This window comes from Mustelus asterias, chromosome 2 (assembly GCF_964213995.1).
Source record: "Mustelus asterias chromosome 2, sMusAst1.hap1.1, whole genome shotgun sequence".
In the NCBI taxonomy this organism is placed as follows: Eukaryota; Metazoa; Chordata; class Chondrichthyes; order Carcharhiniformes; family Triakidae; genus Mustelus; species Mustelus asterias.
In genome coordinates this window covers 48,323,308-48,350,883 of record NC_135802.1, presented here as the reverse complement: position 1 = coordinate 48,350,883, position 27,576 = coordinate 48,323,308, and the positions used below count along the sequence as shown (strand labels likewise).

General features: G+C 40.3%; 1 protein-coding gene across 3 annotated transcripts in view; it reads right to left on the bottom strand.

Annotated features, from left to right (window-relative positions):
• Window positions 1-27,281, bottom strand: part of hacd1 (3-hydroxyacyl-CoA dehydratase 1) — a 63,868-nt gene extending 36,587 nt beyond the window's left edge. Inside the window, exons 1-5 of one of the 3 annotated variants that reach the window (XM_078234746.1) lie at window positions 27,052-27,272; window positions 6,567-6,684; window positions 6,433-6,451; window positions 6,266-6,354; window positions 3,389-3,510 (exon numbers count right to left, since the gene is read on the bottom strand). In XM_078234746.1, the coding sequence (XP_078090872.1) occupies window positions 3,389-3,510; window positions 6,266-6,354; window positions 6,433-6,451; window positions 6,567-6,684; window positions 27,052-27,164 (461 nt within the window). In that variant the 5' untranslated portion in view covers window positions 27,165-27,272. Of the gene's footprint in view, window positions 1-3,372; window positions 3,511-6,265; window positions 6,377-6,432; window positions 6,452-6,566; window positions 6,685-27,051 lie in introns of all 3 variants that reach the window. The other 2 variants (XM_078234741.1, XM_078234754.1) reach the window with 2 other exon arrangements.
• Between the last annotated feature and the right edge of the window lie 295 nt (window positions 27,282-27,576).

Below are 27,576 nucleotides of genomic sequence, written 5' to 3'. Positions count from 1 at the left end.
TTTTGTGTCATCCACAAACTTCTGAAGACCATAAGATGTAGAAGCAGAAGTTGGCCAAACAGCCCATTGAGTCTTCTCCGCCATTCAATGAGATCATGACTGATCTGACATGATAATCCTCAACTCCACTTTCCTGCCTTATCCCCATAACCCTAGATTCCTTTAATGATTAAACATCTGTCTATCTTAGCCTTGAACATTCTGAACAATCCAGCATCTACAGCCCTCTGCAGTATAGAATTCCACAGATTCACTACCCTCCAAGAAGAAATTCCTCCTCATTCTGGTCTTAAAAGGCGACGACTTACTCTTGAGATTATGCCCTCTGGTTCTAAACTTTGCCACAAGGGGAAACAATCCCACAGCACCTACCCTGTCAAGCCTCCTGAGAATCGTATGTATCTGAATAAGGTGGCCTCTCATTCTTCTGAACTCCAATGAGTACATCTCTCCATATCCAGGATCAACCAAGTCAGCAATTTTATTACTCAGCAATAGAAATGTCTCAGCCTCAAGTTTTTGCTAGTTTGACCACAGCAAATCATTGGAGACAGTATTTCCATGATCTTTAATCGTATTATTGGAAATCACTTTAATCTTTAATTAATACTATCATATTGGTGTCTAACTCCGACCACAAGACTAACCACACCACCAAATCGAAATAATAGTAATGGTGAGTCTCTATCAACTGTGTCTGTTTGTAACCATTTATGAAGGTTTTTATAAATAAGCTGGGACTTTGTGTTTTAAAAGACACAAAGGCACAGGAAAGTTCATTTTGAAAGTTAAGTCCTTGATCTGTAAATACAGAAACTGCTTTTTTAAAAAACTTCATTAATCTTTAGCACTGGAAGTCTGAGACCCGAGCTGGCATGAACCTCACTGACTACACCTGATCTTTATTATTTAGTGGTACATCTTACTTTTCTAGCTATTTACTTTAGACTATAGACAGCTGAGGCCATTTGTAATACAAATTGGCCTGTATATGGAATCCAAAAACCAAAATTATCTGAAACCCAAAATACAATTGGTCCCAAGGGTTTCAGATAAAGGTTACTCGACCTGCATTTAGTTTATTAAGAAACTGACTGCTGTTCACTAAGGAATTAGAACCATAGAATCCCTACAGTGCAGAAGGAGGCCATTCGGCCCATCGAACCTGCACTGATTCTCCGAAAGAACATCTTACCCATGCCCAAACCTGCCCACCACTCCTCCTCCCCCAAATCACCCTATTCCCGTAACCCCATGCATTTGCCATGACCAATCCACCTAACCTGCATATCTTTGGGCTGTGGGAGGAAACCGGAGTACCCAGAGAAAACCCATGCAGACATGGGGAGAATGTGCAAACTCCACACAGGCAGTCACCCAAGGCTGGAGTCGAACCCATTTCCTGGGGACTGAGAGGCAGCAGTGCTAACTAGTAAATGGTTCAGAATTCTACTTTTGTTCAAGTCCTCGAATGCCTGATTACTCAAATGGTGAACTCGGCATTCTCAACATATTTAATATTTTGTGATAAATCCATTTTCAACTTTGGGAATAAAGTTGCATCAAATTACTACTCTTAAATACAATGAGTTTGTAATCCGAAGAAAAAATACATTGCTTAATTGCACTGCTCTGTTTATTTTGCAAATGAACTTGAGCAGAAACTTGAACCACAACAATACTTTGAAAAACTAGTGTAATTTTAAATGCAGCTTAGACTTCAATTGGCAATCTGGGTGTAAGTGGAAACTCTATTCTCATATTCAAAATAAAGCTTTATTTGTATAAAAATTAAGATTTACCTCATTCACAATAGCATAAATAAACTTACCAATGCAGTTCATTATCTACATCTGAAAATTCTTCCACAATTTGAGAGATATTGTTTTTACCCTATTATATTTACATAATTTAATCAAGAACTTCATCATGGTCCATGAACGCATGATTCGTGTACTTTAGGTTGGTTTTGCTTTCATTTTTCCTTACACCTCAAACAATAGCTTACTTTGGCACAATTCAAAAATGCATAATTCACATACTATTATTGTTTTCTCTTTCATCTGTTACTCTGTGGAAAACCATTAACTCAACATGATGATTATTGACCTTGAATCTTGCAGACGAGAATGTAGATGAAAAGAGACCATGAGTGAAGGGTTAAGGTGTAGAGAAAGAAACAAAGCTAGGATAGCGTGACATGAGGAGAATAGCTGAGGAGTGGAATGGAAGAGGACACAAAAAGATGACCAACAGTCACATTGTGATGAAAGAGGAATAAAAGATCTGTTTCAGTATGAACTCACAACCATTATTCTTTATATCCATCTTAAAATAAGGATTTTATTCTGTTGTATGTAGTGTATTCTGTACTTGCAGATTAACTATATACATGAAATAGGATATAGCTATAGTTTGACATTTGGAATAGGCTTAGCATACAAAGATAATGCTTCTATCATATTGAGCAGTTTAACACCTGACTTAACTGAGAAATGCCACTAGATATCATGTATTTACCACTATATTTTGGCAGATTTGTTTGAGATCTGGTACAATATTACTATCTTCATTCATTCATTCCAGGATAGAAAGCTGAAGAATAATTTTACAGTTTCTCTGGCCAACCAGACCGCTTTACTTTGCTTTACACTGTAGTATTGTAGCAAAAACTTGAGTAAATTTGATGAAACAGCCAACTTCAAATGAAAATACAAACCAACCAAAACCCCTATTCTTATTTGTCCTGATGTTTATGTTTAATTCCAATTAATGCCTGTCTGTTATGATTCAGGATCTTGACATAAATTGTATGGATTATAGACTAAAACTCTTTTCATCATCAAGTAAAGCAGCATAATGGTTGAGAAAAAAATGTATAATCCATTTTCAGCTAACTAAAAAGATACTTAAATAGTTGTAATAACTACAATTTATATAATTATGAACTGCAGACTTGATAGCCACAAATTAGTTCATTTCATAAATTTTAGATATATGTTTGCACAGATCTGAACTTTCCTTTCATAACTCCAAATAAAGTGAGATATAATTTCAACATTAAGGAGAGTCAAGAGTCTCAAAACACTACATTAGGATATTAGAACTGTGTAGACATTTAGGCAGCTTAGTCGACTCAATCATAAGGAGCCTCACCAAATGACAATTTCAGAATAATATTCCTTGAGAATCTAATACTGATTATGGAAGCAAATAGCTGCAGATTATTTCATTTTCTCACTTCATGATGGTATAGCCATTAGCTGCATCCTGCTATTTTGCAATGGCTAAACTCCATTAGTAACTGCAGCATCCAGTGTTAGCACAGCATGCAAAACTTCATCACACACAGATCACAAAGCAGCTGCATACCATCACATTCGCCCACCTGGCCCATTTAATGAAGTAAGGCAAATGGTTGAGCAGATTGAATGTGTAAAAGGAATATCGGGTAATCTCTGTCACTGTCCATGTGACCAAGAAAAGAACGACGCTTTCCTCATTCTGTATCTGCAGATTATTCCATGAAAAAAAGGCAAGTTCAGAAACAAAACCTAATATCATTTACATGATTTAAGTCTAGATTTAGAAGTGCATTTGATTCCCCCTTCCTACTGTGTATACTATGCTCAGAGAAACAATTAAGCACAAATTAGACCACCACAAATACCTTGCAATGACAAATTAATAACATTTAACATATCAGAGTTATGTACATGATCTTTCCACATAAATGCAATGAAATAATGCTACGTGGAAGTAATGTCAATGCTGCTGAAATAGTTCTAGGTAAAAACAAATTTGTATTGCAGAATTCAGATTTGTTATAAATTACCAACTGATAAAACCAATGGGCATTTATATATGTAGTTACACTTTATCTTTTACGGGATGAGGGCATTGCTAACCAAGCTAGTATTTATTACCCATCTCTATCGAAGTCAATCTTAACAAGGCCATATAGTAGCCTTAGTGGAGTATACATTAATTGCGGATATACATGCATTCCAATTACACTGTACATGTAGATCTTATATCTGTGCTTTTCAACTGAACAGTTCAACTGAACTGGGACTAGCTTGGTAGTAAAAACTGGATGGCATGGACAAGTTGGGCTGAAGGGCCTGTTTCCATGCCTAAACCTCTATGACTCTAAAACGCAAGTAACGCCTATAACTAAACTATAGAGTTTCATTGCAGATTCTGCAAAGGTTACAAAATCCCACTCTGATTTGTAGTTCAGCTATTTGTCCAATGTGCTGTATGGCCCTTGAAATATAGTGACAACTATTATTTTCTATAAAAAGTGAAATAATGCTTTGCTACCTAGAATGTACCCAAGCTAAATTCTTAATTTCTGAATGCAAATTTACAAGCTGCAGAAATATTTTAATAGATATTTTCTGGCACTGCTAATTTGTTTCCTAACATTTGGAACTCAGTGTCACCCTCTTCTCTATTCTGGCAAGCAACCTATTTACAGGTTTCTGCCTATGTAAGAATACAGCAGACAGATTCTCCCTCCAAGAACCCCATGCTCAAATTCCTACACAGCTGAGAACAAGAACTCAAAACATTAAGACAGTTGAACAGTACATTATGCCAACACACTGCACATTCACAATTATTTAATTGAAACAAATCATCAAAAATCAGAATTTAGTTCAACAGTTTGCTTTCATTTTTTTTCCACCAAGAGTTTTCTTTTCGAACTTCAAGAAACAGTCAAGATGATATTTCACTAGCAGTATTGTGCAATAACACAAGTAGTATCAGCACACAATAAATAAATCAGGTCATTTCTATATTATTAGCATGCACTAATCTTCTTTAGTATAAAAATATCAGCTTGCTCCACTGGTAAAATTATCACATTTGAATCAAAGCAGACATTTCAGTGCAGTATTAAAGACCAGCTGCATCGTCAGAAATGCTCTCTTTCAACCATGGCCCCACCTGCTTATTTGGGCAGATATAAATGAGCCCATGGAATTATTCAAATAGGGGCAAGGGAAATCTGTGTCCTAGCTAAACATCTCCTCCTTCAACCAACACTACGACAAATAATTGATTTGAAGAGATTTTCCAAGAACATAAGGACATAGATTTAAATTAACTGGTAAAAGAAGCAAAAACAGCATGAGAAAATACTCTTCCACATAGCCAGTGATTAAGGGCTGGAATGCACTACCTGAGTGTGGTAGAGGCAGTTTCAATTGAAGTATTCAAAAGACTTATCTAAAAATATGCAGAGTTTTGGAGAGAAGGCAGGAGAATGGCACTAAGTGAATTGTTCATTTGGAGAGTCAGTGCAGACATTATGGGCTGAATGGTCTCCTTCTGCATTGTAAGAATTGTGATTTCATGATTCTAATTGGTTTTTGTGGGCTTGTTGTGTGAACATTGTTTGCTACATTTGCCTAAAGCAACAGCAGTAAGTTCACCTCAAAAATAATTCATTTGCTGTAGAGCATTTAGGATGCCCTGATGATGCAATAAATGGGCAAGTTATTTCCTTTACAACTGGCTAAGGTGTCTCATTAACATAGTGGGCGGAATTTTCCAATCACACCCACCCCAAGACCACAAATTCCAGCCAGAGGTCCATGTATCTTTAAATGGTCCGTCAAATTGTCATCCTGACCATGACGATTCCTGCAATGGGAGGGACTGGAAAATTTAGCTTTGTGTTTCTTATGTTATTGGCAAAATCATCTAAAAGGATCCTCTTTGGCATTTCAATAAAATTCCAATTTGAAGACATTTTTAAAGTTATATATGTACTGTTTGAAACCTGCAGTACTTGTTAGGTTTGATAGTCCCATGCATCCCAGGATACTGGAGACTTGAAACACACACATTGAAAACAGCCTACCTTTAGTAAACAACAGGACAGCATTGTGAGCAGTGCCATACGCTTCTTAAGGTTTCTTAACTATCATTTTAAGCTTAAACAGCAGGCAATGGAGCTAACTGTACAGTCTGTGCGATCAACAACAGTGTTAGCACCCCAGATATGATGATTTACCAGGTAGCTACAGAACTGCATGTTGGGGCCAAGGTTAGGATTTACGTACACAGTCAGCAGAAGTAGGGTTATACCACCAGGGATCCGGATTAGGAAGGGGAGAGCAGGCTAAAATAAAATTTGTATTACTAATTTTATATGCAGTTTTTTTCCATCCAGACAATAGCAATACTACCAGCAGCTTAGAGAAGATGAGCAAGGGCTTCAGAATTCATCAAAATATTGAATTAAACTTACCGGTCTTATACTGTGGATAACAAACCACACCATGAAAATTCTGGACATGACTTGGACCCCAGTAACGAGCACCGAAGTTCGTACTATCCCTTCAAAAAAAAAGAATTTACTCTGCAGTTAATAAAAAAATTCCACATTTAATACTGTGCTCAAAATCAATTACTCACCAACAGCACAGTGGATAATCTGTGGAGTATTAAAAGGAAGAAAAAATGAGCTATTGTAAATAAAAATTTACATTGCTAATTATATAATCAACAATTTTCACAAATGCAATAATAACGGCAAATCAGTCTTTTACCTCTAGTAATGCAAACGTCTGGAAAAATTTTAGTGTCTTTTGTATGCTTCTGTATAGTCCCTTGTGTGTTCTTTTCTGGTAAGAAAATCGGATCATAGCCACAGCTAGTACCAGCCACCTTCAGACAGAAATAAACTAATGTAAATATACACCACAGAGGCAAAGTGAGAAAAATGCAGTAATTTTATCATAAGCAGTCAATTCAGATGATTCAGCTCTGAAAGTAGTAATACCACGTTACAATATAAAAATAATGAAATGTGCATGCAATGAGAGAGTAATAAATAAGAAGCACACAGAAAATACTGACAGCACAGAGCAGGTTGATGAGCATAACCTCCAGTCGGTGCTGACGTCAGGAAGCATTGCTTCACACAAAGGGTAGTGGAAATCAAACTCCATGAACTCCCCCTCCCCGCCTTGACCTGCACAAAAAGCTAGTGAGGCTAGATCAGTTGAATAAAAAAGGTATTAAGGGATATGGAATAAAGACAGGTAAATGTAATTAAGGTACAGGCCAGCCATGAGCTAACTGAATTGCAGAACAGGCTGAAGGGGCTGAATGCTCTACTCCTGTCTCTATGGCATTCTTTGAAATTAATAAGAAACCACAATGTGTCCGTGAAAAAACAACAAGGCTCTATACTCCCATCTATAAAGTAACCAAATAACTATTGCCTACCCTCAGAATAACTGACCATTTTCAGAAAACTCTGTTGTAAATAGCTACTTGTTCAAATTATTTTGTTAAAGCAACAACCTGTTCAATGTGACTTTGCACAACAATGAAAATTAGATGTTTTTCCTCAATTGACAGAAAGAGCTGTTAAATGTTGCTTGCAATTATTCACTAATACCGATTTTTAATTTGCTGCCAGATGAACATAAAGTTTAAACTGCTATTGTGGGCAACGTTCTTTCTACTGTTTCAAAGTCACAATAAACCAGTAAGAACATGAATATTTCTGAAAAAAGACATTTTGTCAAAGCTTCTCGTCTTGCACTCATCAGGACAATCACAAGAATACCAATGCCAGGGGAAACATGAACTTTATACTTTATGAGAAGAGAATGCTGATTGGTAGGCAAGTGGACTCTGGCAGAGGCGTTGCCATAGAAAATGCACCAGTTAATGGTGAATGACAGTTTACTGCCAAGCATTGTTTGAAAATTTAAAATCGGGCAGCTCAACTGCAGGCGGCACAGTGGTTAGCACTGCTGACTCACAGCGCCAGGGTCCCAGGTTCAATTCCGGCCTCGGGTCACTGTCCGTGTGGAGTTTGCACAATGTCCCTGCGTGGGTTTCCTCTGGGTGCTCCGGTTTCCTCCCACAGTCCAAAAATGGGCAGGTTAGGTTGATTGGCCATGTTAAATTGCTCCTTAGTATCAGGGGGATTAGCAGGGTAAATACATCGGATTACAGGGATAGAGCCTGGGTGGGATTATTGTCGGTGCAGGTTCAATGGGCTGAATGGCCTCCTTCTGCACTGTAGGCATTCTATGATTCTATTCTATGAACTCTGATTGGTCAAGGAATGAACTGAGGAATGAACCGGCGAATGGCTATTACTTATCACAATGTGTGTACATATTCTTTCTGGCCCCAAAGAATACGTCCTGGTGTATAAATATGTGAAGCTTCCAGTACATCCAAATGTGCCACACTGCAAGCCTGACTGAATTGCATCTAATTTTGGACACTGTTTTGAGTTTTACAAGCACAGGCTGGTTAGGTATGATTTGTATTTAACCATTACAAACATATTGTTTGATACAATCCCTTAGTCTTTGGGATTTGCAGCCTACAAATGCTGCCTTGATGTTAAGAGCGGACATTCTCACCTCACCTTTGGAGTTCAGCTCTTTTCTCCATGTTTGGACTCAGGCTGTAATGAGGTCAAGAGTGGTGTGGCCCTGGCGAAACTCAACTCAGTCTGAGCATCAGTGAGCAGTTTATTGCAGAGAAAATGCATCTTGAACACACTGTTAAAAACCCCATTCGTCACTCTGCAGATGATTGAGAGCAGGATGATGGGCAGTAATTAGCCGAGTTGGATTTGTCCTGCTTTTTTATGGACAGGAAATACCAGACAATTTTCCACATTGCTAGTTAGATACCAGTGTTGGAGCTGTACTGGAACAGCTTGGCAATGGATGTGTATAGTTATGGAGTACAAGTGTTCAGTAATATTGAGAAATGTTGTCAAAGGCATTTGCATTGTCCAGCGCCTTCAGCTGTTTCTTGTGACTTTGCCACTATGCTACCAACACCCCTGTAAGCCATTCAGGCCTTTGAGCCTGCTCTGCCATTCAATATCGTTGTTGATCCTCTCCAACTATACCTTGCCAAATCATCCCCATCACTTAATTTCCTTATTATCCAAAAATCTTTGAACTATCTTGAATGTACTTCAGGACTAAGCATCCACAGCTCTCTTGGGTATCGAATTCCAAAATTTCACCTGTTTTTGTGAAGAAAGTTTTCTTCATTCAGTCCTTTACTCTCAGACTAGGATACCAGTACTAGATTCCACATCCAGGGAAGTTTCCTCCCAGCATCAACCTTACCGAGCCCCTTAAGAATTTTATATGTTTCAATGAGATCACCTCTCATTCCTCTAAACTCTAGAGGATAGGAGCCTAGTCAACCCCATCTTTCATCAGAAAACAAATGATCAGAAAATGTAAATAATGTAACTTATTCTTATACATTTGAAGATGCTTTCCAGACAGTTGTGATTCCCAAATAGACCAATAACTTTTTAAAAGATATTTGAATTCCCAGTAACCGATTTAAAGGTTTCAAATTTCAAATAAGATTTCAAATTTTAAGGCTTTTACTGTAACAAAAAAAATTGACTCAGCATCACTAATGTCTAGACAAATAATATTCTAAACTACAGAAAATATAACCTTTATTATTGTCTTAATGCGACCAATAAACCCACACCACAGAATCAACTTTATAGCACATTTTCCATAGCATTGCAGTCTTCACAAGTAGCCTAAAGTCACTCCCAATTTCCAATGAGTTCACAACTTCCTTTTTTGCCAAGCTTAACTTCCAGCAACCTTTGAAAATCCTCTCTCTCATCTTCTGAAAATTGCTGACCCATCTTTCAACAATAAAGCTCATTCCAATGATTTCTTCTTCCAGCCTCGCCAGACAAATCTTCCAGTGGCCTTAAATCGCTACAGGTTCCTTTTCTTCAACCAGCAGACAAGCTTTCCACAGCATTCTGTCTGGTAATTAACAAGGAAAACAGTCATTTCCCCTTGCAGCCACAATGGCTGCTATGCCCTTATCCTCGTCTTGCTCTCTCTTTGCCCAAGATTTGTCAATCGGACTGCCTGGGAGTCTGTAAACCCGATTGGTGTCTTAAACTGAATACCAGCTTCCAATTATAGGCTGCATCATGGATGATTTATTACCTCCACTTCAGAAAGAGGTCTGGTTTTAACCCTTGACTTCCAAGGAGCTACAAGCTACACAAGACCCAAAGCTGCTTAGCCAAACATTAACCAGTCTTGCCTGTTTGCTATGCCCTAACTGCATTCACAAAGATAAACTCAAAACAAAAAAAAGAATCCACCAATTTTCATGGTAATGTGACTTACATGACTTGTTCCCAGGTAGAAATGCAAATGGCTACCTTTTGATTCGAGAACTGTCGAGAAATTATTGAAATGTTTAATTACTAACAAGTTGAAACATAAAACCCTCATTTATCCAAAAATGTCAATATATTGATATTTTAAAAGAAAGTATGGATATTGTTTGGGAGGACAGAAGGATGTGACTTTACTTTCAACCTGGTTTCTACATTGCGAGCCAAATTGTGAGCTTTTGGACATTAGAATGTCTTGCAAATTCAAATCTTCTGCACAAATATATCCAGATATTTCTTTTGCCTTCCATCAGTAAAACACATTTAGTCTGATGTTCCAGTAATGCACAGTAATTAAATCTGCTCGGACTTCTGATGCTGCCATCAAAAAAAAGAGGGCAGATGCTTTGTTCCCATTGTTCTGCCAATATATGAACCTCAGGTGTGACCAATAGACATCCCAATTTAATTTCCCTTGCCTTCAGCAAAAAATATCAGTATGATAGAATGGTTGCTGTACAGAAGTAGGCCACAGCACAGAATGAGACCATTCAAACTCATTGAGCCCATGCTGGCTGTGCAAAAACAATTTAGTTAGTCCCACTCCCCTGCTCTTTCCCCATAGCCCTGTAATTTTTCCCCATCGCCCTGTAATTTTTCCCCATCAGGTGTTTATCCTATTCACTTTTGAAAACCATGATTGTATCTGTCTTCAACATCCTTTCAAGCAGTGCACGCAGATCATTCCTGGAACCATTCTTGTAAATCTTTCCTGCTCCCTCCCTCTTCATATCACCCTTAAAAAGTGTGGTACACGGAACTAGGTGCAAAACACCAGTTGAAGCCAAGTCAATGCTTCATAAAGGTTCATCATATTATTCTCCGGCTAACACATGCCACGGCTTGGACTGACAAAGAGCAAAGTGGGATTATACAAGCATCTTTCTACTCCAATTCTAAATATCAGAAGTCCAATGATGAATGAAACTCTCATTTTTTAAAAATCCCTTTATCTATTTGCTTTAATAGGAGCTGCTGTTCAGTCAAATTTAATTAAGAGAGCAAAATGATTGGACCCTGGAAATCAGTTCCACAGGCACTTATCCATTTGCAGCATGATAATTTGATTGTAAAAAAAAAATGGAGGGAAGTTTAATCCCTTCTCCCACCATACCTTTGGGTAGAATGGGTTAAAAATGAGAAAACGTTTGAAACCACCTTGAATACACTTATTTCCATTTTAAACACAGCACATTTGGTGGCCTCTGAATATCCAATGCTGGAGGTCCATAATTATAATAAATGTTAATGAGATTATATTCCAATTTGGCAGCCATTTGATGAGAATCCCCAAGGATCAGGTAATTTTGCATTTAAAGGGAGATCAGAACAGTTAGATCCAGCAGGCAAATGCTTTTTGGCTCAGGAAAAGCAGGAGTGCTTTCCCCCACCCCAGCCCTTCATGCAAATTTTCTGTAATGTACTGACTTCCCCCTCTGCAATCTACCCCCATCCTTGACATGCTTCATCCTTCTGTCTCTCTGTCTTTGCTGCTGTACTTAGAACATGAACCCCATGTCACCCTTCAATCCCACAGCCTTCCAAAATATTTTCCAATGGCCAAGAACTATTCCCAGCATATCCCAGCTGCAGACTTTCCCACTTGGCAGTCAGCCAAGAAGCAAAAAGGATAGCATTCCTGCCATTAAATTCAACAGGGCATCCCAATGTTCCTAGCTTTCCCTTCACAAATACATATCCCTACTTTCTCCACACCTTCCCAAAAATATCAGTGCCATTTTGCCAGAATTGTCTGACCCTGTTATAGGTCACCTGAGAACTAATGGATTTTGCTCCATAAATTTATATGTGAACACAAGTATGATAATAAAGTCTGATCTATCAAACATGCTTAACCGTTTATTTTGCAATGCCTTCTCATTGATTACGACATTTACATTTCTGTTGTGCAAACGTCCAAAGGTTATCTTTAGATAGAAAAGATAAAAAACACGCGTCCTTCCCTACTCCTAGTTACTCTTATGATCCCAGCTGATGTTACTACTGGGTAGTCAGGTTCCAGAATAGAACCCTGGCTCAACAGACCATATTTCTTTTTGTTTCGGTATGAGGATAAACAGAGTCACAGGACTGCTAATTAACTTTTAACAAATGAATGAAATATTTATTAAATATGTTGTAATAAACAGAAGTGTAACTACAATACTTCTTCACCTCACCAATACTGCACATATAGGATGCTGCAGCAACCAAGCATGGCAAGCTACTGGAGACCAGAACATAGCCGTCTACGCATATAAAACTAGGATAAGAACTTGGATAGGAATGGCAAGGAAAAAAATACAGGCATTGGACAGAGGAGTGGAGCCTACCAAACTCCCATATTATCTACAAAAAGTGTGGGGCAGGGGAGAGGGGGACGTGATGGACAGAAGGATGGAACAACTAAATCTTACGATTAGGACTGAAAGAGGGAAGGAGTGTAATGCAACTCTCGAGAGTGCTTCCCAGTCACCCTCCATTTCCCTTCAGTAGTCTCCATGTTTAAACGTCCTCAACTCAATCTCTGGCACCCGCTCTTCACAGCCTCTCTTCCACACCTTTCGCAATCCCTATTTACAGATTCATCCACCCTTTTCCATACTTTATTTTCTTGCTTTCTCTCTTCTCCCATCTTCCATGTATTTCACATGGAAGATGGGAGGAGAGAGAAAGTAAGAATGTATTCCATGTATTTCACATGGATGATGATGATAATCCCTTTCCTCAGCCTGGGATCAATTATCCATCTCTCTAATCCTGTTTGATCTGAATACTTCGTTTGGTGTGGGAAAACACCAAAAGAGACTGGAAATATTTGGTATGTGGGCTGCGCAGTTCTGACTGTTACTCCTGTAGATGATGCTTGAAACGCCTTTTTAACATTAAAGTGCAAAGCTTCATGCTGACAGTATCTCACTTTATGCGATCTTCACAACAGGCTAGATTTCCACAATTGCTCCAAATGCTTTGATAATTTTCTTCTACTAATTAAACAAAATACAAAATTACACATTCTGCCAAATTATCTTGTGCATCTTTTAATACAATTTTAACTTAAGATCTCGGGCTCTATCTTTTTCCAAAATTGTGACTGTGGGCACAATTGTGATTTCAGCATGCATCAGTAGCCATCATCTGAAATTCTTCTGGAATATTCTTTAACTTCCAATATTTACTATTATGTTCAAGTAGATTTTAATTTTGTTTCTACTTTTACTCTTCTATTACTACATTTTGTTTTGTCTCTTTTATTTCTTGTTCTTGTCAGTATCAGTGAAAAAATCAGTTAATTGGTAAAAAAGCTGTGCTATCTTCCATTCCCCCTCCCACCTTTGATGCAAGTTAGAACTTAAAACTGTTCCATTGCTTGCGTGCAGTAACTATCCTGGAATTTCCTTCTAAATGGAATGGTGGTTGTGTCTACACCATAGGACTGCTGCAGTTTCAAGATGGGAGCTAATCACCATCTCCTCAAGGGCAATTAGGGATAGACAACAAATTCTGGATTTGCCAGTGATGCTCACATCTCATGAACAAATTAAAGAATGCTTTTGATTATTATTTGATATATTTAAACCGTGCAGACATGTTGGCCCAGGTCTTCTGGTCAGTGTTGATGCTGTATGCATTGACACTGTGAAGATTTCTGTGACCTGACTCTTCTGCGATTTTTCAGCTGGGACTTCCGATCCTGGCTGAAGCATTAGTGGGTTAGTACAGACATCCATGGAGAAAACCTTTGAACATAAGAGGAGATGGAAGATGACAGACATGCCCCCTTTTCATGACGGTAGCTACCATATTCAGGCTAGTTTTTAAAAGGTCTCAAGCCTTTCTGTGAACGAGGGGGTTAATGAATAGATGAATGTGTTAGTGAATGGATGAGCGGGTAGAGGGTGGCGCAGTTCACGTCATGATTGGGACATTCAGTTATGGTAGTCAATTTAGTTACATTGACTAAATTGCTGAATTAAACCAGATATTAACCAGCATAACATTTTCAGGGTAAGTATTTTTATTCATTCATTCATTGGACATGGATGCCACTGACTGGCCAGTATTTATTGCCCATCCCTTGTTGCTCTTGAGAACATGGTGTTGAGTTGCCCTCTTGAGTGATTGACACAACTGAATGGCTTACTAGGCCATTTCAGAGGGCAGTTGAGAGTCAACCACATTGCTGTGGCTCTGGAGTCACATGTAGGCCAGACTAGGTAAGGATGGCAGATTTCCTTCTCTAAAGGACATTAGTGAAACAGATGGGTTCACGAACAGCATGCAGGTAAGTCCCATGGCCTAAATCTCTGACATAGAGCTCAGAGTCAGATACATTTGTGGAGTGCCCCCGACAGCGGTATTAGCCCATCAGGAGTTTAAACTTCCTCGGAAATTTCAGCATACACCAACGCCTCTACTTTCTCAAAAGACTAAGGAAATTTGGCATGTCAGCTATGACTCTCACCAACTTTTACAGATGCACCATAGAAAGCATTCTTTCTGGTTGTATCACAGCTTGGTATGGCTCCTGCTCTGCCCAAGACCGCAAGAAACGACAAAAGGTCGTGAATGTAGCTCAATCCATCACGCAAACCAGCCTCCCATCCATTGACTCTGTCTACACTTCCCGCTGCCTCGGCAAAGCAGCCAGCATAATTAAGGAGTCCATGCACCCCGGATATTTTCTCTCCCACCTTCTTCCGTTGGGAAAAAGGTACAAAAGTCTGAGGTCACGTACCAACTGACTCAAGAACAGCTTCTTCCCTGCTGCTGTCAGACTTTTGAATGGACTTGCCTTACATTAAGTTGATCTTTCTCTACACCCTAGCTATGACTATAACACTACATTCTGCACTCTCTCATTTCCTTCTCTATGAATGCAATTTTTGTCTGTATAGTGCGCAACAAACAATACTTTTCACTGTATGTTAATACATGTGACAATAATAAATCAAATCAATAAATAAAAAAATAAATAATAAATCAGGACTTCCAGGAGGAACTTGCGTCCAATTTCTGGCAATCCTGATATTGGAAGATTTAGATCAATCAAAACTGCTGATTTGAAATGAACAGTAAGCATTCTGCTGGTCTCTACAACAGCTTGCATTTATAAATCACCATTAATGTGTAATAAAACACCCCAATGCACTTTACCAGAGCATTATTAAAATTTGAAACCAAGCTACATAAGAATTATTAGGACAAATGCCTGATCAAAGAAGTAAAATATAAGCAGTGTCTTAAAGCAGGATAGAGAGGTGCTAAAGCGTAAAAGCTTATGGAAGGAAATCAAAAGCTTTTCAGCTGATGGCACAGTCAATGGTGGAACTATAAAAATCAGGCATTAGCAAGTTAGAATTGATGGAGTGCAGAGTTCTTAGAGGATTGCACGGCTGAAGAAAATTGGAGATATGGAACGACAAGATCTCAGAGGGACTTGAAAATAAGGGTGACAATTAAGAGGCATTGCCTCACCGGGAGCCAATACAAGTTCACAAACACTGGGTGATGAGTGAACAGAACTTGGTGAGATTTAGGATAAGGCCAGTAGAGTTTTGGGTGGGTGTGCGCAAGTTTATGGAGGGTGCGAAATTGGCCGTGAGGGCATTGAATTAATTGAGGCTAGAGGTAAGAGGCATGGATGAGGATTTCAGAAACAGCTAAGGTGAGCTACGGCAGAGATGGGTGATGTTAGAGAGGTGCAAATAGGCGGTCTTGGTGATGGAGATATCATGTTGTTAGATCAGTTTAGCATTACAAACAGTCTGGTTCAGCCTCAGACAGTGACCAAGATAGGGATGGAGTTGTGGCTGGTGGACAGAATTTGCGGTGAGGGCCTTAAATATAGGCTGTGGTCTTAATAATATTGGGGGAAATTTCTGCTCATACAAGACTGGATGTCAGATAAGAAGTCTGACAAATAAGAGACAGTCGACTGGTCAGAAAAGATGGTGGTCAGGTAGAGCCGTGTTGTCCTGGTTTTGGATGTTGTTGCTGAGGGATAGTCTCTTGATGAAAAATTAAGGGGGGGGTGGATGCAGGGATAAGTCCTTGGGGGAATTCCAGGACGTATTGGTACAGGAATGGGAAAAGAACCAATTACAGGTGTTTCTCTGGCTACGACTGGATGGATAGGAATGGAACCATCTGTGGACAGCCCCCTCAGCTGGAAAACAGAGGAGAAGCATTGGAGGGGGATGGTGTGGTCAACTGTTCCAAAAGCTGCAACAGGATGAGGCGGGCTAGTACTCAATCATTATGTTCCATGTTACATATGCACATCAATAACAAACCCTGGAGGGTTTGTGTCTACCCATTTTAGAGAAAACCGTGGGACATAGGAGCAGAAGTAGGCCATTCAGCCCAATGAGTCTGCTCCTCCATTCAATAAGATCATGGCTGATCTGATATAATCCTTAACTCCACTTTCCCACCTTATCCCCACAACCTTTGATTCCCCTACTGAGTAAAAATCTGTCTATCTCAGCCTTCAGCAGACTTAATCACCCAGCCCTCAATGGTAAAAAAAATTCCACAGATTCACTACCTTAAGAGAAGAAATTACTCATCTCAGTCTTAAATGGGCAATCCTTTACTCTGAGATTATGCCCTCTCATCTTTGTTTCCCCTTGGCGGAGAGTCTATCTCTCAGCATCTACCCTGCCAAGCCCCGAGAATCCTATTTGTCTCAATAATGTTCTCTCTCATTCTTTTAAACTCCAGTGAGTCCAGGCCCAACCTCTCCTCATAAGAAAATCCCTCCATACCAGGATCAACCCAGTGAACCTTCTCTGGACTGCCTCCAATTCCAGTATATCTTTCCTTAGATAAGGGGACAAAAATGTTCACAGTATTCCAGGCGTGGTCTAACTAGTGCCTTATATAGTTTTAACAAAACTTCCTTATTTTTATACTCCATTCCCTTTGAAATAAAGGCCAACATCCCATTTGCCTTATTTGCTAAACTTGCATGCTAGTTTTTTGTGACGCATGTACAAGGAACCCCAAGAGCCCTCTGTGCTGCAGTCTTCTGCAGTCTTTCTCCATTTAAATTGTATTCAGCTCCTTTATTCTTCCTACCAAAGTGCATAACTTCATATTTTCCTACATTATATTCCATCTGCCAAGAAGCTTGACACCACGCAGGACAAAGCAGCCTGCTTGCTACCCCTTCTGCAAACATTCAATCCCTTCACCACTGACAAACAGTGGCAGCCATGTGTACCATTTGCAAGATCCATGATAGGAACTCACCAACATTCCTTTGGCAGCACCTTCCAAACCCACAACTACCATCCAGATGAACAAGGTCAGTAGATACCAGGGAACACCACCACTTGGAAGTTCCCTTCCAAGTCACTCACCATCCTGACTTGGAAATATATCACTGTTCCTTCACTGTCACTGGGTCAAAATATTGGAATTCCCTCCCTAACAGCACAGTGGGTGTACCTACACCTCAGAGTAACTAGGGATGGGCAATAAATGCTGGCTTAGCCAGCGACGCCCATGTCCCATAAATGAATAAAAAGATGAGCACAATTTTTTCTACACAGCACAACTTTATTACAACATCCAAGTGATTTCCACATGCAATCATTTTTTGCAGCAAATGTTAATGATTTTAAGAAAGGAAATACAGGTATTTTTCAAAGTCCATGTACAGCTTTTTCACAGTACGTACAGCAGGATATATTGTCACATTTAGGATTATTGAATGATTGTGCATCTAAGTCAAGGATTTGAGATAAGTTGTTAAGTTCAAGAATCCTGCCTAAAAAATCAAGTGCGTGAATGTATTAACAAAAGTGATCCCAACATTGCAAATGGAATTAAAAACTACCCAGATCATTCCTGGTACACACTAAAGCAAACACGTAAGCTGCACTAAGATGCTGTTGCCTTGCTACAGCTTCCAAACTAATGTATTGGAAAGTTTAGCATTTGTCTGTTGGTACAAAACACTGCCACATTATTTCTTGTAAGCAGTCGCAAGTAAATAAGGCAGTTATCTCCCTTTTCTTTTACAAACTAAACTGTTAATTCTGTTCTGTTTACATATATGACAATATTTATATAGTATCCGAATTATAAACGGGTATAGTTCGGGGATTTTCACAATAATTCCATTGCAGTGTTAATGTAATGTGACACTAATAAATAAACTTTAAAGTTAAGAAAGGTGTCCTAATTAAACTGATGAAGTCATCCTAAACAGATCAATCTCCATTGTCTTACAATTCGTAGCACATGTGCAGTTTCTGCTGGTCCTGCAACTACACATGCTCAAAATTTTGTGACAGCTCAAAGTATTTGCACTTGAGCTGATTTTGCAGTCACCTTTCTGGGCTTATGAATAACAGCCTGAGTTTTGAGCATTCTATTATAAGACTTAATTTTACTTAGAAATCGCACCTCTTGTGGTAAATCCACAAAAGCTGGCATAGTTTGATGTTTGTGGGGCGTTGCATGCCTCATAGACTATCCAGAGGAATTGGATCTACTCCTTATTCCTTTGGAAGATGTTGGGCAGCGAAACAGGGTTTGCTTTGTCGATGGAGAACTGGACTTGTACAGGTGAAAATACATTTTTAAAAATCAGGCAAAGGGGTCCTACTACCAGGTCTTGCACAGAATTTTTTTTTAATCTTCTTTCCTGCTGAGTGCTCTGTTGCATGTAAATGACAGCAGGAAAGGAAAGCCCAGATAGCTGGTTAACTTCCTGTTTCACCACTGCTGCTAATACCCTTCAATGAATCATCGAGAGAGCAGTAGTGGTGAATGATGCGACTGTGATAATATGTCTGGTTCTGGAGGAAGATGTCCTCATCCCGAAGATTACCAGACCTGTATTCAGCTATTATCAGAATTATGAAAATAAATCTTTGGGAACAACAGCTGGAAATGCAAATTTTTAAAAAAGGTTGTTGCAAGCAGAACTCTGATGAGTGTTACCAACATTTTCTGTTGGGCACTTGTTGCTACAAGGTAAGCATTAGGAGTTCCCCCATCTCCTACTTGAAATATTTAGACTTGGTGCATTTTAATAAGTTTTAGCTCTTACCGACAATAGGTACTGCTGAGCTGGCATCAGTGCTCATCAGCACTTTCTAATGGTGGGCTTCTAATACTGCTATCCATTTATTCTAAGTCTCTCTGACTTTGTAATGCTTTGTACTTCGCACAAAGGCAATGATATGGGTAACAAGAACTGCCTTTCCATATCTCCATTCTCTTGGCAAATGCAGACATAGATGACGAAATTCACCACCGCCTCCAATGTGCCAGCTCGGCCTTCAGCCAACTGAGGAAAAGAGTATTTGAAGACCAGCATCTCAAACACAGATCCCGTCGCTATCACATGCCTCAGAGATTTGGACAACCTACTGAAGGCACCTTAAAGTACTGGACGAATACCACTAGTAGTGCCTTTGCAACATCCCCCAAAATCTGTGATAAGAAAGTTATTTTAACCGCAGTGTCCTCTCCTAAGCCAACATGCCCAGTATCAAGGCACTAATCATGCAAAACCAACTCTGGACAAGATATATCTTTCATATGTCTGACATCAGACTCCGAAAGCAACTGCTCTATTTAGAATATGGCTATGACGGGATACTCCCGGGAGGACAACAAAAACTCATGAAAGGTGTGCTCAAAATATCCATGAAGAGCTCAAACATCCCAATCACCTCATGGGAGTCCCTGGCTTATGACCAACCAAAATGGAAAATGTTAATTCAGAAAGGCAGCAAAGACAGAGAGACTTCGTCAGGAACACAAAAAAGCAAAGTTGAGGGAGAAAATACACAAACCCAACAACTTATCTGCAGATTGCACATTGGCCATATTAGCCAACTCAGAATCTTTGGAACTGGAGTGGAAGCAAGTCATCCTCAATTCCAAGGGACTCCTTGAAGAGAAGAGCTGTCTGTCAGTACCGTAGAGTTGGGGTTGTGCTCTTGATTTCCCTTTTTCAGGTTATGTAATGGGAAGGATTTGCCCATTAGAAGAACATGAAACCTGAGGCACCAAGTGGTGTTTAGGTGTCAGTATTGGAGTGGAACAGTAGGTTTTGAGGGCAAAGTACAGCACGGGAACAGGTCTTTCAGTCCTCCAAGCCTGCGCTGATAAATGGTAAGTTGGAGGCTGATCCGCAGTCATGGATGGCTATGGGCTCCATTTAGCTAAAGAGTCAATTCTGAATATATTTTATGAGAGTGAGTTTGAAGAGAAGGTGGAAAGGGAACTGGGAATGTATGGATTTAGACATTTGCGTTCAAAACCAGCTCAGACTGTCGAAATTTTCCTCTGTCTGCTGGTTGTAAAGGTTATGATAGCACAAAACTGTCTTTACTTTGGCAATAATTCATAATCTTGCTCAGAAATCACAGAATACTTTCAATGAGGCAAACAATTCCATGGCACACCCACTTTTGTTCAGCTGAATCAATTGCTCATAAACATCACATTTACTTAGGTTATGGTCTTACCAGAGGTCTGCAACATAGATTTGAAATTCAATGGATCAGAGCAAAATGCAAAATTGAGTAAACAGCAACTTACTGCCGGTGTGTACAGAGTCTTTTGATCCAGGGAGGAATGGACAAGATGCATCTTAATAAAAGTTCAAACTGCTCTTTTCCCCCCCCAAACATAAAAAATAAAGTCAGAGCTCGGAGTCTTCTCCATACAAAAATGTAGAAAATAGGAGCAGGTGTAGGCCATTCGGCCCTTTAAGCCTGCTCCACCATTCATTATCATGGCTGATTATCCAACTCAATAGCCTGATTTCACTCTCCCTCCAGATCCTTCAGCCCCATTCCACTATCTGGGTGAAGAAATTTCTCCTCATCTCAGGACTAAATGTTTTACTCTGTATCCCAGACTATGATCCCTGGTTCTGGACTCCCCCACCATCGAGAACATCTTTCCTGCATCTACCCTGTCTAATCCTGTTAGAATTTTATGGGTTTCTATGAGATCCCCACTCATTCTTCTGAACTCTAGTGAATATAGTTCCAACCAACTCAATCTCTCCTCATACTTCAATCCTGCCATCCCAAGAATCAGTCTGGTAAATCTATGCTGCACTTGCTCTATAGCAAGAACATCCTTTCTCAGATAAGGAGACCAAAGCTGCACACAATATTCCTGGTATGGTCTCACCAAGGCCTGCTACAACTGCAGCAAGACATTCCTGCTTCTGTACTTGGATTCCTCCCACTATGAAGGCCAACATACCATTTGCCTTCTTTACCACCTGCTGCATCTACATGCTTACCTTCAGTGAATGGTGCACAACCACAGCCGTTACACACTTGCACACTGGTTGAAGACACTGATGTACAGAGATCCCTGTGGGGATTCACTTGTCCTCTGCTCCACAACCGTGCCATTAGTTGCTGCCAATTGTGATGCCGGGGGAACTTGTCTGTTTTATATTTCATAGAACATAGAACATTACAGCGCAGAACAGGCCCTTCGGCCCACGATGTTGCACCGACCAGTTAAAAAAAAACTGTGACCCTCCAACCTAAACCAATTTCTTTTCGTCCATGAACCTATCTACGGATCTCTTAAACGCCCCCAAACTAGGCGCATTTACTACTGATGCTGGCAGGGCATTCCAATCCCTCACCACCCTCTGGGTAAAGAACCTACCCCTGACATCGGTTCTATAACTACCCCCCCTCAATTTAAAGCCATGCCCCCTCGTGCTGGATTTCTCCATCAGAGGAAAAAGGCTATCACTATCCACCCTATCTAAACCTCTAATCATCTTATATGTTTCAATAAGATCCCCTCTTAGCCGCCGCCTTTCCAGCGAAAACAATCCCAAATCCCTCAGCCTCTCCTCATAGGATCTCCCCTCCATACCGGGCAACATCCTGGTAAACCTCCTCTGCACCCTCTCCAAAGCCTCCACATCCTTCCTGTAATGTGGGGACCAGAACTGCACACAGTACTCCAAGTGCGGCCGCACCAGAGTTGTGTACAGTTGCAACATAACGCTACGACTCCTAAATTCAATCCCCCTACCAATAAACGCCAAGACACCATATGCCTTCTTAACAACCTTATCTACTTGATTCCCAACTTTCAGGGATCTATGCACACATACACCTAGATCCCTCTGCTCCTCCACACTATTCAAAGTCCTCCCGTTAGCCCTATACTCAACACATCTGTTATTCCTACCAAAGTGAATTACCTCACACTTCTCCGCATTAAACTCCATCCGCCACCTCTCGGCCCAACTTTGCAACCTGTCTAAGTCTTCCTGCAAACTACGACACCCTTCCTCACTGTCTACCACACCACCGACTTTGGTGTCATCAGCAAATTTGCTAATCCACCCAACTATACCCTCATCCAGATCATTAATAAATATTACAAACAGCAGTGGCCCCAAAACAGATCCCTGAGGTACACCACTTGTAACCGCACTCCATGATGAATATTTACTATCAACCACCACCCTCTGTTTCCTATCCGCTAGCCAATTCCTGATCCAATTTCCTAGATCACCCCCAATCCCATACATCTGCATTTTCTGCAGAAGCCTACCATGGTGAACCTTATCAAACGCCTTACTAAAATCCATATATACCACGTCCACTGCCTTGCCCCCATCCACCTCCTTGGTCACTTTCTCAAAAAACTCAAGATAGCTTTGACAGAAACTGGGCTCATTTTACCACCTTTGTTTTACACAATGGATTGCATGTGACAGCAAGCGTGGCAAACCAGCACTTTAACACCCTTCATTTGTTGCAGCAGCATGCACACCACTTTGCTTTTCTGTCTGGTGGGTGATGTAATCTGATTCAGTTGGATCTTAAAAATAACTAATTTACTTGGAGATGGGGCAAAGTTGGATTGTGGAACAAAACTGACAGCTCTTTCCAAGAGTCTGCATAGACTGAATGGTGTGGAGATGCCGGCATTGGACTGGGGTAAACACAGTGAGAGTTTTAACAACACCAGGTTAAAGCCCAACAGGTTTATTTGGTAGCAAATGCCATTAGCTTTCGGAGCGCTGCTCCTTCGTCAGATGGAGTGGAAATCTGCTCTCAAACAGATTTTCTGTATTGACATCTCTTTAACCTGTGCTTTATGCTCCCTCCACTCATGTTGTCTGTATCTTTAAGACCTGGTTGGCTGTAGAGATTCGCATTCTAATCAGTAGTCTGTAACTTGATTGTGTGTCTCTATATGCCCTGTTTGAGAGCAGATATCCACTCCATTTGAAAAAGGAGCAGCGCTCCGAAAGCTAATGGCATTTGCTACCAAATAAACCTGTTGGACTTTAACCTGGTGTTGTTAAAACTCTTACTGGACTGAATGGGCCAACTAGCCTCCTTCTGAACAGCTGAATTCTATAATTCCACGAGTTTACTTATTGCAAGGACTTGGAGGTTAAAACAGCTCAAGACCTGAAAATGACGAAGGAATGATTCCATGCAACTGTCTGATATTTTGTAGAGATCATTTAATCCATGTAGCAAAGCTGCATTTGTTTCGCTGTGGTGAGCAAGTGGTTAAGGTCTTGTACATGAGATTTGGTGTGAACATTCAAACACTGCTTGCAGCCTCTGTGATTGAAATGATTATCTTCTTCCATAAAGTTGTTAAGAAGGCATATGGTGTCTTGGCGTTTATTGGTAGGGGGATTGAATTTAGGAGTCGTAGCGTTATGTTGCAACTGTACACAACTCTGGTGCGGCCGCACTTGGAGTACTGTGTGCAGTTCTGGTCCCCACATTACAGGAAGGATGTGGAGGCTTTGGAGAGGGTGCAGAGGAGGTTTACCAGGATGTTGCCTGGTATGGAGGGGAGATCCTATGAGGAGAGGCTGAGGGATTTGGGATTGTTTTCGCTGGAAAGGCGGCGGCTAAGAGGGGATCTTATTGAAACATATAAGATGATTAGAGGTTTAGATAGGGTGGATAGTGATAGCCTTTTTCCTCTGATGGAGAAATCCAGCACGAGGGGGCATGGCTTTAAATTGAGGGGGGGTAGTTATAGAACCGATGTCAGGGGTAGGTTCTTTACCCAGAGGGTGGTGAGGGATTGGAATGCCCTGCCAGCATCAGTAGTAAATGCGCCTAGTTTGGGGGCGTTTAAGAGATCCGTAGATAGGTTCATGGACGAAAAGAAATTGGTTTAGGTTGGAGGGTCACAGTTTTTTTTTAACTGGTCGGTGCAACATCGTGGGCCGAAGGGCCTGTTCTGCGCTGTAATGTTCTATGTTCTATGTTCTATGTTCTATCAGCACCCCAACTTAAAAATGTTTTAAACTTAATCCATTGACTCAAAGCTTGGAAACATAAATAATTTATCCAAATCAATTACATAATGTTGATTTATTGGAAACTGACACCACACTCTTTCCTAGGAATGTCTCTGTTTTGTTTCTAACTATTTCTTCATGGAAGTCCACCCATTGTTAAATGACTATTTAACCTACCAATGTACTTTTGGCGAGCTCCCATTTAATCTCCCTGAACTTCACTCCTACAAATCGATATTTTCCCTAATCTTGTATTCTAAACCCACCAGACTCTGACTATTCTTCCTGGAATAATCCCTTACCGCTCCCAACTTCTGGGTAAAACATTTTCCACTCACTCCACGTCGATGTAGCGTCTTTTCATTCTCATTGAGCCAGAGCCACCAAGGTCAACAAACAGTTTTTATTGGTGAGAAAGGACTGTACCAAAGGGATTGTCTATCAAGGAAGGAATCTAGACATCGAGTTATTACCACGAGACAGGTGGTGGACAGGATTGGGCAGGAGTGTGGTAAAATACTGTCACAAATGCCTAATATGCACAGCACAACCCCACAAAATCTATCAGATAAGAATGTGGTATCAAGAGCATCCCAAGAAACCATGGGAAAATATCCAGATTTCAGAGGACCCTTACCAAATAGTCGGGCAGAAACATACTGTCTTGTGGTGATAGACAAATTTACACGGAGGCATTCCCAGAATGGGACTGTACTGCGTCCTGTACTGCCGACAGCAGCGCTGATCTTTAGACAAGGAAACTTGAGTTTGCCCACCTGCATGTTTCTCATAGCAGACTGGTTTAGTGTATTAGTTGCCTAAGTAACATTTAGCCTCTATTAATTTTAGTGTTATAGTAAACGTCTTAAAATGTGAAGTCTTTTCTTGTGAACCTTTGAGCCAGTGACTGGGAAATTCATATCGCTTAAACGTTATCAGTTTCTGAGGGTCATAACATGACTATCACTTTGGGTCCTGTCATAACTCACATTAACACAATACCTAACAAATTTATGCACTCAAACACAAAAGTTCTACCACCAACTTGCTTCAGCTTATCTAGTTGTGTTGAATCATGCACAGATCTGATCCAAATGCTTGAGCTACTCATTGGATAAATTCAGCAAAATGGGGAGATGGTGGTGTAGTTGTCACCGGACTCATAATTCAAAGGTCCTGGCAAATGTTCTGGGAACATGGGTTCAAATCCCATCATACAGCTGGTGGAATTCAGTTAATAAATCTGGAACATCAAGCTAGTCTCAGTCATGGTGAGTTATCTCTGATTGTTGTGAAAACCCATCTGGTTCCTTAATACGCTAAAGGGAAGGAAACGTGCCATCTTGGTCTGGCTGACATGTGAATCCCACACAACGTGGCTGACTCTAAATTTCCCTTGAATGGCCCAGCAAAGGGATTTAGGAATTAAGTTTTGGAGCACAAGTCTTCAGGACTACTGCCGGAATATTGTCAGGGCCCATAGCCAGTATCTTCAGCCTTTTTTTATAACACACGGAATGAATCGAATTGACTGAAGACTGACAACTGTGATGCTGGGGACCTCCGGAGGTGGTTCTACCTGATCAGAAAAAACTAACCTCTAGAAACTCAAAACTTGTGTGAAAAGCTTTCAATACAGTATCTGTTTTTTTAATTATACGTCACAGACGTAACTAAGACCTCTGACACAGAAACACCACTTGTGCAGACCTCAGATTGTTACGGTCAAATGAAGTTATTCTGCATGAAATGAAGCTCATGCCGTTTCAAACATTTAAATTTAAACAGTTCGTAAAAATATCACATTACTTCATTTCAAAACAAAAATATAAAATTGAATTACAATTTAAGTAGAAACAGTTGGCATGCGAATTTATAATTAAAATGCATTTTGATAACATTTGTTCTGAAGTAAATATGTTAAAGTTGTTTTTTGTGAAGAAAATGACAACGGGTGTAGCTCAGTTACTTATTTCCCAGTGATATCCAGCTACTGCAACCACAACGAACGATAAATAGATTCATATTTAGTGTCCTTTTTTAGATCTGGTGTACAAATGAATGTCCTGCTCTCCAGAGAACTATATTCTAAAGTACTCGGGGAAATGTGCCTATGAAAGCAGAACGACCTCCCTCACGGCATTCCTCTCGAGATAGTGTCAATCTATACTTAACAACAGTTGTGAAGAAAGATGACGCAGCTTCTGTAATCAACCTAATAAGGAAATACAAGACTAACCAGGCACTCCTCCATTCAAGACACACGGACAGTGTGTCATATGAATTTCTTTTGCTAAAACTGACCGAACTAAAATAATCACTGGAATAAAACACGTTAATCACCGCCTCGGGTGCAAGTTTGCACCTATTCTTGCACTCAAATACACGGGTTAAGATGAATTCACTCAAAGCGAAGGTTGCTCCAGACTAGCAGAGCCAAGCTTGAACAAAAAGGAAAAAAAAACACAAGGATTTGACAGTGTGACACTGCACCAGCAAAGTGACCAGACTGTCCTACCCGGCCGTCATGGTAATATTGTAGAATGTGAGCCAAGCGGTAGCGAAGGGACTGAGGGGCTTCTTCTTGCTCTCTTTCTCTTCCAGCGAGCCATCCTCTTCACTAGGCGCCATGGTACCGGCTGACTAAATTAAGAAAGTCCAGGCAGGCTGGAGAGCAACGAACAGCTGAAGCCGACCGCGCGCCTCGCTCCCTCCCAGGAGACCAGCGGCCGCGCGCCCGAGGTCTCCGGGCGCGCGCATCGTGCCCCCAAATACCCCAAACTTGATAAGCGCACAAAAAAATCCATTCACAGAACGGCTGTGTCTTTTTGTATTTGATGAGATTCCTATGTTTAATGTAAAATGCGTTATATAATGTCAATAGGAATGTTATACAGTAACACTTCTTAGAATAAACACCCCTCCGCCATGATGTGTTAATTCAATGTTATTACAATTATGCAGTTCTTCCTTGAGGCTTATCCTTGCCTGGTTAATACTGTTTAAACAGATTTTAAAGAATATTTTCATTAAGAGCTTCCAC